Raw genomic sequence first — 16,600 nt, forward strand, 5'->3', positions numbered from 1 at the left:
AGTCTCAGCAATGCCTCATCACTTTTTCTTCTCTTAACTCAGGCGTGCCCTGCGACGACGCTGCCTGGTCCCGGCGTGGCCGTATTGTGCGGCCTCAGGACACGGCCGTTCGCAGGAGACCGTGAGTAGCGGAATTGTCGGGTTTTGGCCGACGCCCTGCAAAGATCAGCTGCTGATTTTCTGTTTTATTTTTTGTAGCTGACGGAGAGACGACAGCCTGGCGATGGCAGGAACTTCCCGGATAGCCAGGTGGCCTTCCTTGGCTCTCCGTGTGGATCCTCCCCAGCGGGCATCCGAGAGCTGAGTCGAAGGCTACGACCCGCAGAGGGGATGAAAGTGGGGTGCCGGGTCGGGACTTGTGACCTGGGATATTTGAGTCAGCTTTGGGGACGGGGAGGTCCAGGCTGTGGCCCCTTAGGCCGCACGGTGGGAGAGCCTCACTTTTGTTCACAGTGCTGAGGTGTGCAGGACAGAGCAGCCTCGGGGCGTGGCGTGTCACTCGTCCATCGTGCCTTCTGTGTCTTTTGTGCCTCCTGTGTTGTATGTGCCTTCCCTTATCCCTTCTGGGGGCTTACCAGAAACCCCAGCGTCACTTATAGCATCTGCGATCTCTGGGCTCCTTGGCTCGGCTGCTCTCAGAGGCCTTGGAATCGCGTCTCTTTTGAAAAACATCCGATCGGATGTCTTGTAGATGTCTTCTTCCGAGCTGTGTCAACAGCCGTGCGCCGCGAGGATCCATTGTTGCGGCTTAGGACTTGAAGAAACGCAAAGATAGGTAGGGGACTGCGGCCCTCAGGTTCTTGAGCATCTGTCTTGGCAGTTCCTGGAGTTAATTGTTCCATCAGCATCTTCTTCCTCCCGGGTTCTGTGAGCTTCATCAGCTCGCCTTCATTCTCACCCGGCTCATCTCGTTCCGCATTCTCTCAGTCCTTGCGGCCGTCCTTGTGGCCCAGAGTTTTGTCTCCCCATTGTGTCCCCTCGTCTGTTGTCTGGTGTGTCACGGGTGTCTGGGTGTAGTTGCCCCGGAGCTGCTCTGCCCTGCTGCCCAGCCTGGCTGTAGGTGTAAAAGGCCAAGTCCCAGGCCCCTGTAATTTGAAATTTGTGACATAGGTTTTACTTTGGAATCTAGAGGCTTTTCCTAGATCAACACAAGATGTCTGCATCTGTGAAGTTATCCTGCAGTGCTTTGAGTTGTGTCTTAGCTTCCTAAGCATTTTATTATTTGCTGCCGAATGTGGGGTTCAGAAGAGTAAGGAAAACCCATGCTGATTATATTGTATTGGTGCTTACTGTGTGCTGGGATAAAGGACTTTGTAATGGTGTTACTTAAGTTCATGTCTCTCAGGGTGGAGGCCTTTATGTTGTTCTAGTCTCTGAGCTTTTTGGAGGTTTTAATGCCTTTCTTGTCCCTAAGTTTATTTTCTTATCCAAAAATAACTCCAATACTGTCCCTACTACATAACTTTCACAGTAAAAGAGAACAGATTACTATAGCTGTTATGCTAAGGTCAGTAATAATGATGGATAAAAACTTTATAAAAGTACTGAAATTTGTACCAAATAGCTTTAGTTTATTTTTTCTTTGGCCTACCCTACATCCCAATCCCAGTAACATGTTTTAAAAGTGTATTAGTAATTATACCCTGTTTATTAGAGGAGGAGCAAAAAAACCCCACTACACTCTTTTTACTAATAATTCATACCCCATCATAAAAGTAAAACAAAACACAAAAAGCTATATAAAACCTAACACAACCCAATCTGCTTAAAAAAACCTCAACAGCTTACTAAACTGAAAACCATTCAATGAGCCCTAAGCATTACTAAAAACAACCTAACCACATCTCTACCTTCTAATTCATAAATAATAATCAATGCTCTAGAAAAATAACTAAAGATTAACATTAACAATAAAAAAAATTAAACTACTAAAAAATAAGAAATCACTACAAAAACAAACTAACTGTAAAAATCCATCATATAATATATTCATATCCATCATATATATATTCATATCTCAAAAAATACAACTAATAAAAACCACCAAGGCAATAAACAGGTACATGAAACTACAAAAAGAAAAGATCAAAAATAAACTGCAATTAACCAAACAAAACCAAATTGTTCCTAACTCAATAATCTCATAATACCTTGAATCATCAAAATAAAAATACTATCTCCAAATAAACACAAAACCAAAAAATAAATTTAACCATAAACAATATTTTTCACATTAGCCATGAGTTTAAAACATACTACAATCAAACAAATGAACCCCCTCTAAGAAACAATAATCCAAATAGAAATATAAGAAACCTAACAAATTAGCTACATTACTGTACCCCAAACATACATAAGCACTACATACTCACAATAATAAAAATACATCAATAAATAAAAAACTACCCTATACCTCACACTGCTACTCAAAACATCATCCTTAACCTTAAAAAACAAGCCCTTTAAAAACATAATGCCCCTAAAAAATTAAATCAAACCATAAAACTCATTTCAAAAACAACCTTATCAACACCTCAACTAAAAAACATAATATTCAGTAAATATACCATATCCCCTACCATGCACCAAGTACAAAAAAACAACCCAACAAAACTATTAAAAACCATTTTAAAAACATTAAATAAAAAAGTCTTTCAAATATTAAAAAACATCTAGCAAAAGCCACCTAATTCATTAACACCCCAAACTCCACCAAGCAAACTAACCCTACCCAATCTAAACCCTGACATATCATTAACAAAACCAAAATCCCAGTAACAAATAAAAAAATGTATTTAAAAAAGCAATTAAAATCAATTCCAGGTTAAATAGAAAAAAATCCGTAAAATTGTCTTAACTCAAAAACCAAATGACACATGATAAATAATATGAAAAAATAACACAATGTATACCTCAAAAACTATATACCTCAAAAAAATCTAAGCATTAAATAAAAAATACGTATAAACCTCACTTTTTACTCAATATCTCTACTCTTATCTGTCTATATATATAACTAATTTCCAAAAGAAACAAAACACCCCACACAAGTTATTTTCAAAAACAACACTCATTCCCTCACATCCTTCTCCTAACGATATTCTGTACAACAAAACAAAAGTCTCCCTTACTTTGAATTAATTTTTAACAAACTAAAACAAAAAAATTCTCCAAACTATATATATTTTTTTCTTTCTCTTAAATCTATTCAAATGTACTCTAAACTAAAAACCCAAACACCAAAAACTCACACATCCAGCCCTCGGGGGTCTGGGCCTCAACGCTTTGCAACACCAAAAAAACTGATATATAACTAAACAAAGAAAACTATACTTCCCAACAAGAACTTTCTAAATTGACCATCTCTTCAAACAACAAATAATTTTATTATTTATTATTCATTTGTTTATAATTATAAATACTTTACTCATTAAATAAACATTTTTTTCAATTTTCCTCCAAAGAAATCTTTTCCCAAACCAATTAAACAAAATAAAAAAAACACTTAAATTTTCTTTATTAAAAACCCTTTTCAAAACTTTTCTCCCAAATTTACCCTAAACCAGGAAAAATATCTCTTGTGCATTATACATATATCAATGTAGTATATAAATATATATTTGATAAAAATAGACATTAAAAAAATGTTTGATTACCATTTCAGGTAAAGGGGCTGTTTGGTGTTTATTAGGTTAGAGGTAGAGCTTTTAAATAAATAATGTAGAAATTAAAATGCACAAATCTATAATAAATACATTAAGATATAGACATAAAAAAGAAATATAAGTAATATAAACATAGACATGTAGATTAATATTAAATAAGATATATATAGATGTTATATATGCTTATATGTTATATATGCTGCTTCATCCCCTACTGCAAGGTCACCAATGACAACAACACCCCTCCATGTTCACCAAAATCATATTGCCAATATTTCCAATAGATAGTACATACATCACGGCAGCCATGTAAATCCACCACACCTCGTCAGCACATGCACACTGCTGTACCATCCACTAACCAACCCACACAGCCCTCCAAATAAACCACACCACACAAGCCCACCAAAACACGTGTGGCACAGCATCCGGAAACCACACAAATGTACAGCACCGCGTTTGGCCAGAAATGCATGAGCACAACCATTTTTAACCACAAATAAATGCACATCACCATATTCAACCCAAAATGCATCTGCAGACCACCATATCGAACCAGAAATACACATGAACCACCATAGTTACCTAAAAATAAATGCACAGCACCAAATGTGAACCAGAAAAACACAACCACCACCATTCCACTGCTGCTGGAATGGAGTGGCCCTCTCAGGAGGATCCCGGTTGCTTCAGGGCTTTGCGTCCACAAAGGAAAGGCATGCAGAAGGCAGCACCATCACCCCAGCCCTGTAGTCTGGACCTAGAAAGGCTTCCAATAAAGCAAGGTGCTGCTGTCCAGGGCAGTTGGAGTTGTTCTGTGCCTTCTTTGGGGGGGAAGAGCAAAGGCTGGGGGGGACGGGATGGAGACTGGGGGGCTCCCGTGTCCCTTGGGGCACGCCGAGGCCCCACCAGAGGGAGGGACACGCTGCGCTGGAGGAGCAAGGTGAGCGGGGAATGGGGAGGGCTGGTGCTGGGTACCCTTGCCCAGAGGGGACCCCGAGCTGCCAGGAAATTCCCTGGGAGGGCTGGGTGCAGAATCCAAAAACCTGTGGAGTTGTTCTGGTTTTTACGGTAGGTATTGGCAAGGGACAGGAATTGACCTCTCTAAATCCCCTTGGAAAGGAACCCCCTCTCTGTGCACTCCGTCGTTAGGGTTTTGTTATGTCAGGAACGGCTTAGGGTTAAGAAAGTGGGTTTTGTCTTTCCACCTCTTACTTCCCTGTAAAATGGGAGTGTATAAAACACATGTGTGCATCCCTGAGGTATTAAAATGCACCGAGAGAAATTTCTGGGCCTAAGGTCCATAGAGACGAGCGCGTTCTGCGCTCGGGGTTGGTAGGGATTTATATTTTTGTCATTCTGACCTGTTAGCTGAAAGAATTGGGAGAGTTTCCAAGAGAAAGAAATGCAAATTTCAAAAAGCAGAACATTAGAAAGAGAAATATATAAATGTATACATGTAAAAATAAATATAGGGAAAGCTAGGTAGATCTATATATAGAGAGAGAGCCATAAAAAAGAAAGAAATACAAGTAATCCAAGTCTAGACAAGTAGACTAATATTCAGTATGAAAACTATATGGATAGATGCTAATATAATATATTTTAATATCAGTTCTGTATGATATCTCTGTATAGATAAAGAAGATCAATATGATAAACATAAATATTACAAAAATTTAAATGTAGAGTCCTTTTGTTATTTATTTGGATAGGGGCATGGCATATAAATGAATAATATAGAAGTGCAAATATACACATCTATAATAAAGAAATAAATATAGGGAGAAAGATTGGGAGATAGATAGATAGATAGATAGAGAGATAGATAGATAGATAGATAGATAGATAGATAGATAGATAGATAGAGAGATAGATAGATAGATAGAGAGATAGAGAAAGAGACAGAAAGATAGAGAGATATAGCCATAGAAAAGAAATAAACACAAATTATCTATATCTAGACAAGCTGGTTAATATTCAATATGAAAAATATACGGATAGATGGTAATGTATTTTAATATCTGTTGTGCATTATATCTCTGTGTGTATAAATAAAGAAAATCAATATTATAGAAAGAGATATTATAAATCTTTCAATCAAGGGATTTACTGGTTTTTATTTGGTTACAGGCATGGCATTTAAGTGAATAATATAGAAATGAAAATATACACATCTATAATAAAGAAATAGATATAGGGAGATATATATAGAGAGAGATAGAGCCATAAAAAAAAAGTAAATACAGATAATCTAAATCTAGAAAAGTCGATTTATATTCAGTATGAAAACTATATGGATAGATGCTAATATAATATATTTTAATATCAATTATGTCTGATTTCTATGTGTATAGATAAAGAAGACCAATGTGATAGAAATAAATATTACAAATATTTAAATGTAGGGGCTTTTTGTTTTTTATTTGGATAGAGGCATGGCATTTAAATGAATAATATAGAAATCAAAATATACACATCTATAATAAAGAAATGTATATAGGGTGATAGATATGGAGATATATAGATAGGGAGATAGATAGATAGATAGATAGATAGATAGATAGATAGATAGATAGATAGATAGAGCCATAAAAGAAGAAATAAATACCAGTAATACAAATCTGGACAAGTAAATTAATGATCAGTATGAAAACTATATAGATAGATGGTAATGTACATTAATATCTGTTATGCATTGTATCTGTGTGTATAAATATAGAAGATCAATATTTTAGAAAAATATTTTAATTTTTTTAAACAAGGGGCTTTTCTTTTTTTATTTAATTAAAGGCATGGCATTTAAATGAATAATATAGAAATGAAAATATACACATCTATAAGAAAGAAATATATGTAGTGAGATAGATAGATAGATAGATAGATAGAGAGAAAGAGAGAGAGAGAGAGAGAGATAAAGAGATAGAGCCATAAAAAAGAAATAAACACCAATTATCTATATCTAGACAAGCTGGTTAATATTCAATATGAAAAATATACGGATAGATGGTAATGTATTTTAATATCTGTTGTGCATTTTATCTCTGTGTGTATAAATAAAGAAAATCAATATTATAGAAATAGGTATTTTAAATCTTTCAATCAAGGGAATTACTGGTTTTTATTTGGTTACAGGCATGGCATTTAAGTGAATAATATAGAAATGAAAATATACACATCTATAATAAAGAAATAGAAATATAGAAATGAAAATATACACATCTATAATAAAGAAATAAATATAGGGAGATAGATAGATAGATAGATAGATAGATAGATAGATAGATAGATAGATAGATAGATAGAGCCATAAAAAAGAAATAAATACCAGTAATCCAAAGCTGGACAAGTTAATTAATGATCAGTATGAAAGCTATACAGATAGATATACAGATAGGTAATGTACTTTAATATCTGTTATGCATTATATCTGTTCGTACAAATATAGAAAATCAGTATAATAGAAATAGATATTAAAAACATTTAAAACAAGGGTTTAATTGTTTTTGATTTGGTTAGAGGTTTAGAGGCAGGGCTTTTAAATGATTAATATAGAAATGAAAATATACAGGTCTATAATAAAGGAATAAATATAGGGAGATATATCTATATGTAATTTTAAATAAAAAGCAAAAAACACCAAGTAATCTAAAACTAGACAAGTAGATTAATATTCAATATGAAAAATATATGGATAGACGTTCATATATTTTTATATTGATTATGCATTATATCTATGTGTATAAATATAGCTCAATTTGATAGAAATAAATATTAATTACATTTAAGTGAAGGGGTATTTTGTTTTTTATTTGGTTAGAGGCAGGGCTTGCTAAGTTTCGATGGGGGGTGGGTTTTGGGGCGTTCCTCGGAGAAGAGTTTTTGGAAGAGGGTTGCACACGTGGTTTCTTGCCTCGCTTCTCTGCACGTGCAGGGGCGCCCCCCCGCCCGCCCCGGGCTGAGCTGTGCGGCAGTGCTGCCGCCTTGTGGGCACAGAGCGGTACTGCAGCTGTGCGCCGAGGCGGGCGGGGCCGGGTCGAGCGGGGGCCGAGCAGGGCCGAGCCGAGCCGAAGCGGGCGGGGCCGAACCGAGCCGAAGCGGGACGGAAAGAGCCGAGCCGAAGCAGGACGGAAAGAGCCGAACCGAGCCGAGCCGCGTCGGGCCCCCCCCACTCCGGAGCCGGCCGGGAGGACCCCGGCAGAGGCGTTGACTCCAATGCCTGCCGCCGCAGGTGCGGCCGCCGCCCGGCTACGGAGCCGCTGCGCCCCGCCGCCATCGTCCTCGCCCCGGGAAAGGCGGCGGACAATCGGGCGGAGTGCTCGGAGTCGGTCGGCGTCGGCAGGTTTTTCGTTCAGGCAAGTAAGTTAGACAGACGCGTTGAGAGCAGCGGGGGCCTTAATCTTGCCTCAACAAAGATGGCCGCACAGCCGGAAGTGGCTTCAGCCACAACAAAGATGGCGGCGCGGAAGGGCGGAAGTGACGTCACGCCACGCACAACATGGCTGCCCGGTCGTGCCCGGCTTGACCTCCCAAGGATGGCGGCCAAAAAGGCGGGAAAGTGGAAGGACCCCCGGGCGGTGGGTGCATGCTTTCGACTGCCTGACAAACACTCCGGCGCCGACGCCGCTCCGGCGCAATTTTCCGCGGCTTTTCCGGCCGTGCGGACACGGGCTGTGCGCTCGGCGGCGCCGGGGCCGGGCGCCAGCAGGTCGGTCGCCGACAGGCAGCGGTGAAGACGCCTCACTCTGCCGGGGTCCTTACCGCGGCCGCGTTCTGGGGCTTCTGGCACTCGCGACGACCCGTACCTCGCCGCCGCTGCTCTCGCTCCGTTCTCTCCCCCTCGGCCCCCCCACGGGAAATGGCGGAAACCCCAATGGCATCGGGAACCAAACGGTCGCTCCCCGGCCCTGGCACCGAAGCAGCCCAAGGAGGCGGCTGCTCTGTGTGTCGGAACGGTGAGAGCGGGGGCCGGGGCTGGGGCAGGTTATCAACCGAGTATATACCTGTAAGTATAAAGATGATCAAAATAGATATTAAAAAATATTGAAGAAAAAGGGGCTGCTTGGTTTTTATTTAGTTAGAGGCAGGGCTTTTAGATAAATAGGAAAAATACAAATAAATAAAATATTGAAAGAATGAATATATAAAGAAAAATATATATAAATCTATATATCTATAAATATATAGAGAAAAAGATATATATATATGTAGGCGTAAAAATATATATAGAGAAAAAAATATATATATATGTAGGCGTAAAAATAAGTAATAGAAATATATACATATATGTTGATTTATAATCTATAATATGATTTCTGTACGTATAGATGGCAATATGATATCTTTTAGGATATGTTATGTGTTTTGTATATCAAGAAGGTATATAAATATGATAAAAAATATATATTAAAATATTTTTAAATACCGTTTAAGATAAAGGGACTGTTTGGTTTTTATTAGGTTAGCTTCGGGGCTTTTAAATAAATACAACAAAAATAAAAACATAGAAATGTATATTAAGTATATAAAGATATAGACGTATGTGCAACCAGAAAAGTAAAGAAATAGAAGTAATGCCAATATATACAAACAGATTTATATTTAATATATATGTTATATATATTTATTTTATATATGTATTATATACATAATGAATATATATCATTAAAATATATATAATATATTTAATATATAATAACATACGTATACACGTTAAAATAATATCTTTTGATACTTTATATATTGCTTGTCATATATAAATGAATATAGTATATAAATTTAAACATGTGTGGTGGAAATAGATGTTAATTTGGTTTTTTTTAATTTTCATTGTTTTGATATGTTTCTCCGAGGCAATCCTCCCCTTGCAACTGCTGACAGCACTGAAAACCTGTGTGCTTCGTGGTGTTTATTGCCCAGCTGTCTACAATTCCATTGTGTTTGGTGCATTAAGTCACACCCAGCTGTGTGGGATGGCAGGTGAGCACATTGCCCGACCCTTTTAGCTTTTCTGGCTCATGCACAACTTCCTTTCCTTTTGGATATGGAAAACAGGGAAGAGAGGGTAGTGTGACATTAGCACTAATTTCTAGCAGATTTTTAACTGCCCCTGATGCTCGTTCATCTTTGCAGTGTGGGTTTTCATGCTGACAAATCCTCTGCTTTGCCTTCTGCTCACAGTCAGCTGGGCCCTTTATTGAACAGATTTATCTGCTACAAGGCTACGCAGAAGGATGGAAAGGAGGAACACAGGGGGGAAAAAAAATAGATTCAAGGCATAGAGAAGGTAGCTGGTTTATTTGTATGACATGTAGCTTTTTTAGGATGTTTTGTTCTTTATATGGCGTTAATTTCAAAGAGAAGCCTGTGAACTTTGTGTTCCCCTTTTGGGGCTGGTTCTGGGGTAAGGGGGAAACACGAGGCCTAAGCACCTCTGGCTTATCTGTCCAAGGATCTGCCTCAGTTGTGGCTCCCATCCTTCTGAAGGACTCTTCAGCGCAGTGAGTTACCTTCTATAACTATTTATTGTTGTATTGTTGTTGTGAGACCTCATTGCTGGGTGAGAGGACCAGGGGAAATGAAAGGCTGTATGCCACTGTTACTTCATCACTGAATTCTTGCACTCTGTTAAAATCAAAACAAAAGGGATTTACACTGTCAGAAACACTTAACTGTAAGTTAAGGTAAAGGTCACAGTGCTAAAACTTAAGAGCAGATAGGGTTGAGCTCCTTTGTCTTCCTTCTCCGGCAGCTTTTGTGACTCCTGCCTCCAAGGTATCATCAGCTATCCCCTGGATCTTGCAGTGCAAGAGATGCTGAACCACCAGCTGTTCCATATTCTACACCATGTGTCTTTTTACCATGTTCCTCTGAGAAGCATCTCTCCCGTCTCTGTTTCTTTGCAGACCAGAAGGGATAAACTGGGATTCCTTTGTTCTTTTGCCTGTTAATAAAAAGGCCGCTTGTGGCTGTGTGCAGTGGCAACTGCATCACAGAATCTTAGAGGTGATTATTCACAGGTTAAGGAAATAATTCCTTTTTTTTGTCACTGCTGCACTGAATTTCATAGGCGTGTCTGTGGCTTGATGCCTAAGATATTTAGAGCAGGTTTTATTCTTACAGGGGTTTTGCACACTAAAGTGTCTGCCCAGGTTTTGTTTCCAAAAGTGAGGTATAGTGCTGGGTGTTTAATTTGGTATGTTACTTGTTCTGTTGTGTAAATAACTGCAGCTCCCTCCCTGTGCCTGTGTATTGCAGGGGCAAGCGAGCGCTGGTTATAAAGGTGGCGATAATTAGGAAGAAGCTGTTTAAGCTTGGATAAATGTTTAGAAATCATTGCTTAGGGTACTGCATAGATGTACCAGAAGGAACTGCACCCTGGAAGTGCTGTGTGTCTGAAACCGACTGCACCTGCTCATTTTTAGCTCCTCTTTCTGACTCTGACTCTGCTCCTATTCCGACAGACCCGTCCGAGCCTGGCGTTCGCTACAGGCCTCCGCGTGGTGGGAGATGAGTCTAGGAGGAAATACCTTCAATCCACAGACGAGGCAGAAAGGACTCAGTACAAGGAGGACTGGACTCAGATGAAGGTAAAGTCCTTAACAGTCTATTTCTTCCCCATAACAAGTACTTCATTAGTGCATTCCTGGCCGTGTGCTGCAGGGCACGTTGGAAGTTACACGTGAGCGACGCTTCCGCTCGCGTCGAGGCGCACGCACGCGTTCCTCGTGCACCTTCTCCCTGCCTGACACGAGCTAACAGAGTCTGCCGAGGTGTGCCTGACCGGTTGTGAGGGCCAGATCTTTGTTGCCCTCATTTCAGTGAAGGAAACTGGAATTCCTTCTTGTATTCAGCACCACGTGTGGGTGTAAAGTTGAGCTGCCACGTGCCAGTTGAGAGCTGATTTGGTCAAGGAGAGGAATTCTTGCCTAGGAAGATTTGGCACTCTAGTTTCTCTTGCATGGCAGAGGCCACCCGAGATCGAAATGTTGCTACAAGTGTCCCGAGCTATTTCCAGTACGTACTTAAAAATGTCTGTCTGCAACTGGAGCGATTCTGTGCCTTATCCAGAGATGGTGCATTCTGGCTTTTCAGCGTGCACAGTGACGCTCCCGAGTTTTTAAGTGTCGATCTTTCTCTCATAGGTTAAGATGGGCACAGCTCTAGGTGGCCCATAGCTTGGGGTTCATCTCAGAAGGAGGGACTTCATTTGGTCACAGAGAAGACCTGCCTTCCCTGCAAGGAGCAGCAAAGATAATGCACCGCCTCTCGGAGAGGCTTAAACTTGAGTAAATTTTTGTAGCCACTGATGCTGTTGAGGAAGGTACGTGGATTGCAGTCACCTGAGGATTGGTAACTTTTGACAGTGAGTGCAGCACTTGCCACTGGCTCCCCTCCCTGGCTGCCGTGCTGTGGGTTTTGGCAGCTGCATTGTAAAATTTGTTGGTAGATTTTGGAGTCGCTTCCCCTGTAAGCGTTCAGCCAGGGTTCCCTTTAACAAACACACTGTGTGGCAGCAGCGCGTTGCTCTTCATAAAGTAGAGATAAATTTCTGTGCTTCCTTTTTTAAGCGACTGAACTGCTCAAGAAACTGCTGCCCGAGATGGTGAGGTTTGAAGCCTCTCTGGAGGAGCTGGAACTCTCTAAGGACGGGGGCTCGTGATTCACCCGTGGATTTGCGCACATGCAATGTAGCAAACCTGACTTTTATTTCAGCCAAAGCTTAATGTCACTGTCAGAAAACTGAGTATGATTTTTGGCCCATAGTTGTTTACGAATGGTGTAAGCCATTATATAATCAAGTATATCATTGAGATGTGTCTAGTAGATGTATTACGGTTATAGTGTGTGTGTGTGTGTGTGTGTGTGTGATGATTTCATTATCATACCATTTCACTGAACAGTCAAGTTCATTGGAGTGAAATCTGATTACTTGCATTTTAAAAACTTGCCCACCCCAACCCTTTTTGATTTTTTTTTCACAGGTATTTTATAGGCATATTTCAACATTTTCCTTCCTAATCCACGAGTAAAGGGAGATGTTGGGATTTGATCCAAAAGATCTTACAACCGATTTTGTGGTGAAACAGAGAAAAACCGTGAGCAGCCAACTCACTGGAAACCTGCATGTTAAACGCAGAGAAGCACAAAGTGTTTGATGCTGTTAGAGTTCAAAATAACAAGGAAAAATGGTGGGGAATTTACCTGCCTTGGAACAAAGTATGACCCCATCCCATACTCTCAGCTCCCGCTCCCCTTCCAGCGTGGCTGTGACCCGGGCTGGCCGTACCGCTCGGTGTGTCTGGACCTCACAGCATTTCTACGTGGCTGCTGCACCCGGGTCCCCAGTACGTCCTGCTCTGGCCGCCTTCCCCGAGCGGTCCCACGTGCACCAAGCGGGTGCTACAGACCACAGGGGCCTCTTGGCTGCAGAGCTGGGTGATGGGAGACAACAAAGCAATGCCCAGGATGCAGCTGTTCAAGCCAGCCTCGCCTCACGGAGCATTTCTTTCTCACCTGTCCATGGTTCTCTCTCTGTGTGTGTCTGTGCTCCTTTTTAAACTGCAGGGCTGGGAGGCCTGGCCATTCCACCGGGAGTGCTCACCCTGGGAGCACCAGTCTCTACCTTGGGAGGAAGCAAGCTGCCACCAGAATAAAAGCAGGGTGGAGCTGCTCCCACTCCAAGGCAAGAGCCTGCAAGGCCCATCCTTTGGGGACTCGTCTTTTGTGTGAAGGCACATTGTCTAGCAGAGGAAGAGGTTGGTACCTGGTGGAGCAGGGCCAAGATTCCATTTTCCCCAGGCAGCTCCCTCCTCTGCCTGCTGTAGCGCTGGCCAGGGCTGGGAGAGGAGGGGGAGTGTGTTCAGCACTGCTGCTGGAACGGAGTGGCCCTCTCAGGAGGATCCCGGTTGCTTCAGGACCTTGCTTTTGCACTGGTTTGTGTCCACAAAGGAAAGGCATGCAGAAGGCAGCACCATCACCCCAGCCCTGCAGTCAGGAGTCCATCAGCTTTCCCCACAGTGAACGTGGTTAAGGTCTCCTTAACCAAAGGAAAACTCAGCACCACTACAGATGTACAGAACAGCAATTTATCCACTGGGGCCCTCCGACACACTTTGCCCATTATGTGTCCAGAGGACTCCAAGTACTGACTTTACATGTCCACAAGCGTGGCCAAAGCCACACATACAGAGGAACACCAAGTTCTCACTGTGTACCAAGAGAAACAAAGATTTAATAACAGTATTTCTTAGACAACTGTTGGGGATGAAGTCAAATGTAAAGAAAAAATGGAAATGTAAAAAATCATGGATGTTAGTGCACATGGATACAGAGTTTCTGCTTTTGAGCTCCGCAGATGTTTTTTTCTTTCCTCTTTCCCTTCTTGTGTGAGCTGCCTTTGAGTCAGTTATGTTATGTTGAGCTCTTGTGGGCACAGAGCGGTACTGTCGCTGTGCCCCGACCGGGGCCCTGCCCCGCTCCGCTGGGTGACGGGGGGGAGGCGGCAGCGGGAGCTACGGCAGTTCCGCGGCTGCCGAGCCTGGGGAGGGAGTGAGCGGGGCGGTGTCTGTAAATAGCAGGGAGGGGTGAAATAGCGTTAAGTGTGTAAAGTGACACGGCTGGGAGCAGGGACACTGCGCTAAAAGGAGCGGGGGCCGTGCAGGCCGGCGGCTAAGAATAGCAGCAGTGGCGGGCGGCAGATCAGTTTCAGCTTCACGGACGGACTGCGGGGGAAGGACGGTGAGCAGCGGACCCGCAGCAGGCGAGGGGCGGGCACTTAGGTATTTTGCTGAGGTGTTTACCTCGGCCAGCACCTAATCGGGCAGTCCAAGTCCCCGCAGAAGAGGAACCGCTGCGAGGGAAGAGGCGCTCAGAGCCCGCAGCGAGCTGTGCACGCCTTCCCCACCGCCGCTCCCTGCTCCGCGCTGCCATCGCAGCTTTGCGAGCTGGCACCACACCCGGGCGAGTTGGCGGCTACGCCCCTCCCCGCCCCCTGCCCCGAGTGCCGCTGGGGCGCTCCGATAGAGGCTCTGCGGGGGCCTTTTAGGCGGGACCAGGGCAATAGAGAGGGCCGGAGAAGGGGACGGGAGTCTGGCGAGAGGGGCCCAGGGCGACCGCGGACCCTGCGAGCACCCCTGGCTCCGCCTAACTGAGCACCTCGCGCTCCCATGGGCCGCAGCCTCAAAGCTTCCGCTAATCCCGGTGGATTGGTTCTAGGTTATGGTTCTAGGTCAGGGTTCTAGGTCAGGGTTCTAGGTTATGGTTCTAGGTCAGGGTTCTAGGTCAGGGTTCTAGGTTAGGGTTCTAGGTCAGGGTTCTAGGTCAGGGTTCTAGGTGGCCAATCACAGCCGCCCTTTGAATCCAGGCGCGGTCCCGCCAAGCTCAGCCCGCTCAGTCGTGGCCCGTTCCCGCTCCCCCGTTTTGCTGGGGTGCCGCTCCGGCCGCTGTCGCTTTGGGAGCCGGCGGAGCCGAGCTGCCGCAGCCCCAAGAGGTGCTGTTGGGTCCCGGGAAGGGTGGGCGGGGGCTCCTCGTTCAGGTCCCGGCCGTAACTTCACCCAAAGAAACGGGGAGAAGGGGGGGAGCGGGCGGGATCGCGGGAGCGGGGCCTGAGGGGACAGCGGGGGGTCGCGAAGGCGAGCGCGGCGGGAACGGGCGGGCTGGGATTGGCGGGCCCGGCGCTGCCTCGGGCTGTGATTGGCTGGGCTGGCCGGTGTGGGCTATAAATAGCGTGAGCTGGAGGGGTGCGGGCCTTAGTTCGGCGGCGAGCGGTGGAGAGGCGGCGGCGGAGAGGCGGCGGCGGGCGGCAGCGGCGAGCGGCGGCGTGAGCGATCCAGGGAGCGCCGGTGCGCCAGGACGGGAGCCCTGTGCTCACTGAACTGGGGAGCGCCGGTGAGGTCGGGCGCCATGCCCGCGTCTGCTGGGGCCAGCATCTGGGGGCCGGCGGTGTCCTGGGGCGGTGGGGCCGGTCGTGGCCACTTCTTTCTGCCACGTCCTGGGCTTTTCGGGCGGCCGGAGGCGGGTGCGGGGTCTGGAGTGGCACAGGGAGACGAGCTGTTGTTTCTGCGGGACAGAGAGGAGCTGTTTTGTAGTTTCTGGATTGAAGATAATGTTTAAAATATCGAGAATAAAGCTGGGTTTTTTTCGTTTTTATTATTTTAGTTTGATTTTATTTAAAATAATAACGATTTTCTTTATTACATTGCTTTATTTTGCTCGTTTTATTAAAATAATAAAATTATTATTAATTATAATTACTTTTAACAAGATATTTTGTTATCCTTATATGTATTAGTTTAACGAAGTATTAATAAATCATGATTAAATATTATCTACTATTATTAAATACTATTTGTTAATCATTATATAATTAAATATTTTTTATTTATTAGATTGTTATCATTTACTAATTATAATTTAATACTATTAAATATTAATTATCATTAATTATTTAATTAAATACTTATTATTTATTCGTTAGCTAATACTTATTAATTTTCATTTATTGATTATTAATTAAATATTTATTATTATTTATTAATTATTAAGTAAATATTGATTAATTATTTATTAGCTCGTTATTATTTATTATTAAATTATTAATTCAAACTCTAGGTGATTTCCAGGAGCAAAAAAAAGGCGATAGTCAAGGTGCTTGTGAACTGGTGTTAAAAGACAAATTCTTCATTGTCAATCCAGCTACCATCCTTGTTCAGTTAAACTCTGCAACAGATCTCCCACAAAGGTAATTTTCTGCTTCTCTGGCTTAATTCTATTCATCTTTTAGAGAGTAATTAGCACTGCTTGGTGTTCTTTTAAGCCCAACTAATTGCACCTTGTTTTAGGAGAGAAAGTTAATGCCTCTCCATGTAGGTTGGTGCAGCAATTTATGATGAGAGCTGGGACCAGGCAGAGGTGTCGACCAGGGGCACCATTGC

The 16,600-nt window shown here is 43.0% G+C and overlaps 2 protein-coding genes across 2 annotated transcripts in view; both read left to right on the top strand.

Moving 5' to 3' along the window:
• Positions 1-1,561, top strand: part of LOC147654514 (uncharacterized) — a 15,577-nt gene extending 14,016 nt beyond the window's left edge. Inside the window, exons 10-11 of the mRNA XM_086883813.1 lie at positions 43-121; positions 199-1,561. The gene's annotated coding sequence lies outside the window, so the exon portion shown is untranslated. The remainder of the gene's footprint in view (positions 1-42; positions 122-198) is intronic.
• The window catches only part of LOC147654515 (uncharacterized), a 15,630-nt gene extending 1,617 nt beyond the window's left edge, over positions 1-14,013 (top strand). The window contains exons 2-5 of the mRNA XM_086883815.1: positions 7,662-8,670; positions 9,518-9,644; positions 11,129-11,254; positions 11,810-14,013. Of these exons, the coding sequence (XP_086739941.1) occupies positions 7,662-8,398 (737 nt within the window). The 3' untranslated portion in view covers positions 8,399-8,670; positions 9,518-9,644; positions 11,129-11,254; positions 11,810-14,013. The remainder of the gene's footprint in view (positions 1-7,661; positions 8,671-9,517; positions 9,645-11,128; positions 11,255-11,809) is intronic.
• Positions 14,014-16,600: the final 2,587 nt, after the last annotated feature.

Source organism: Cyanistes caeruleus, chromosome 3, assembly GCF_971803275.1.
Source record: "Cyanistes caeruleus chromosome 3, bCyaCae1.hap1.1, whole genome shotgun sequence".
In the NCBI taxonomy this organism is placed as follows: Eukaryota; Metazoa; Chordata; class Aves; order Passeriformes; family Paridae; genus Cyanistes; species Cyanistes caeruleus.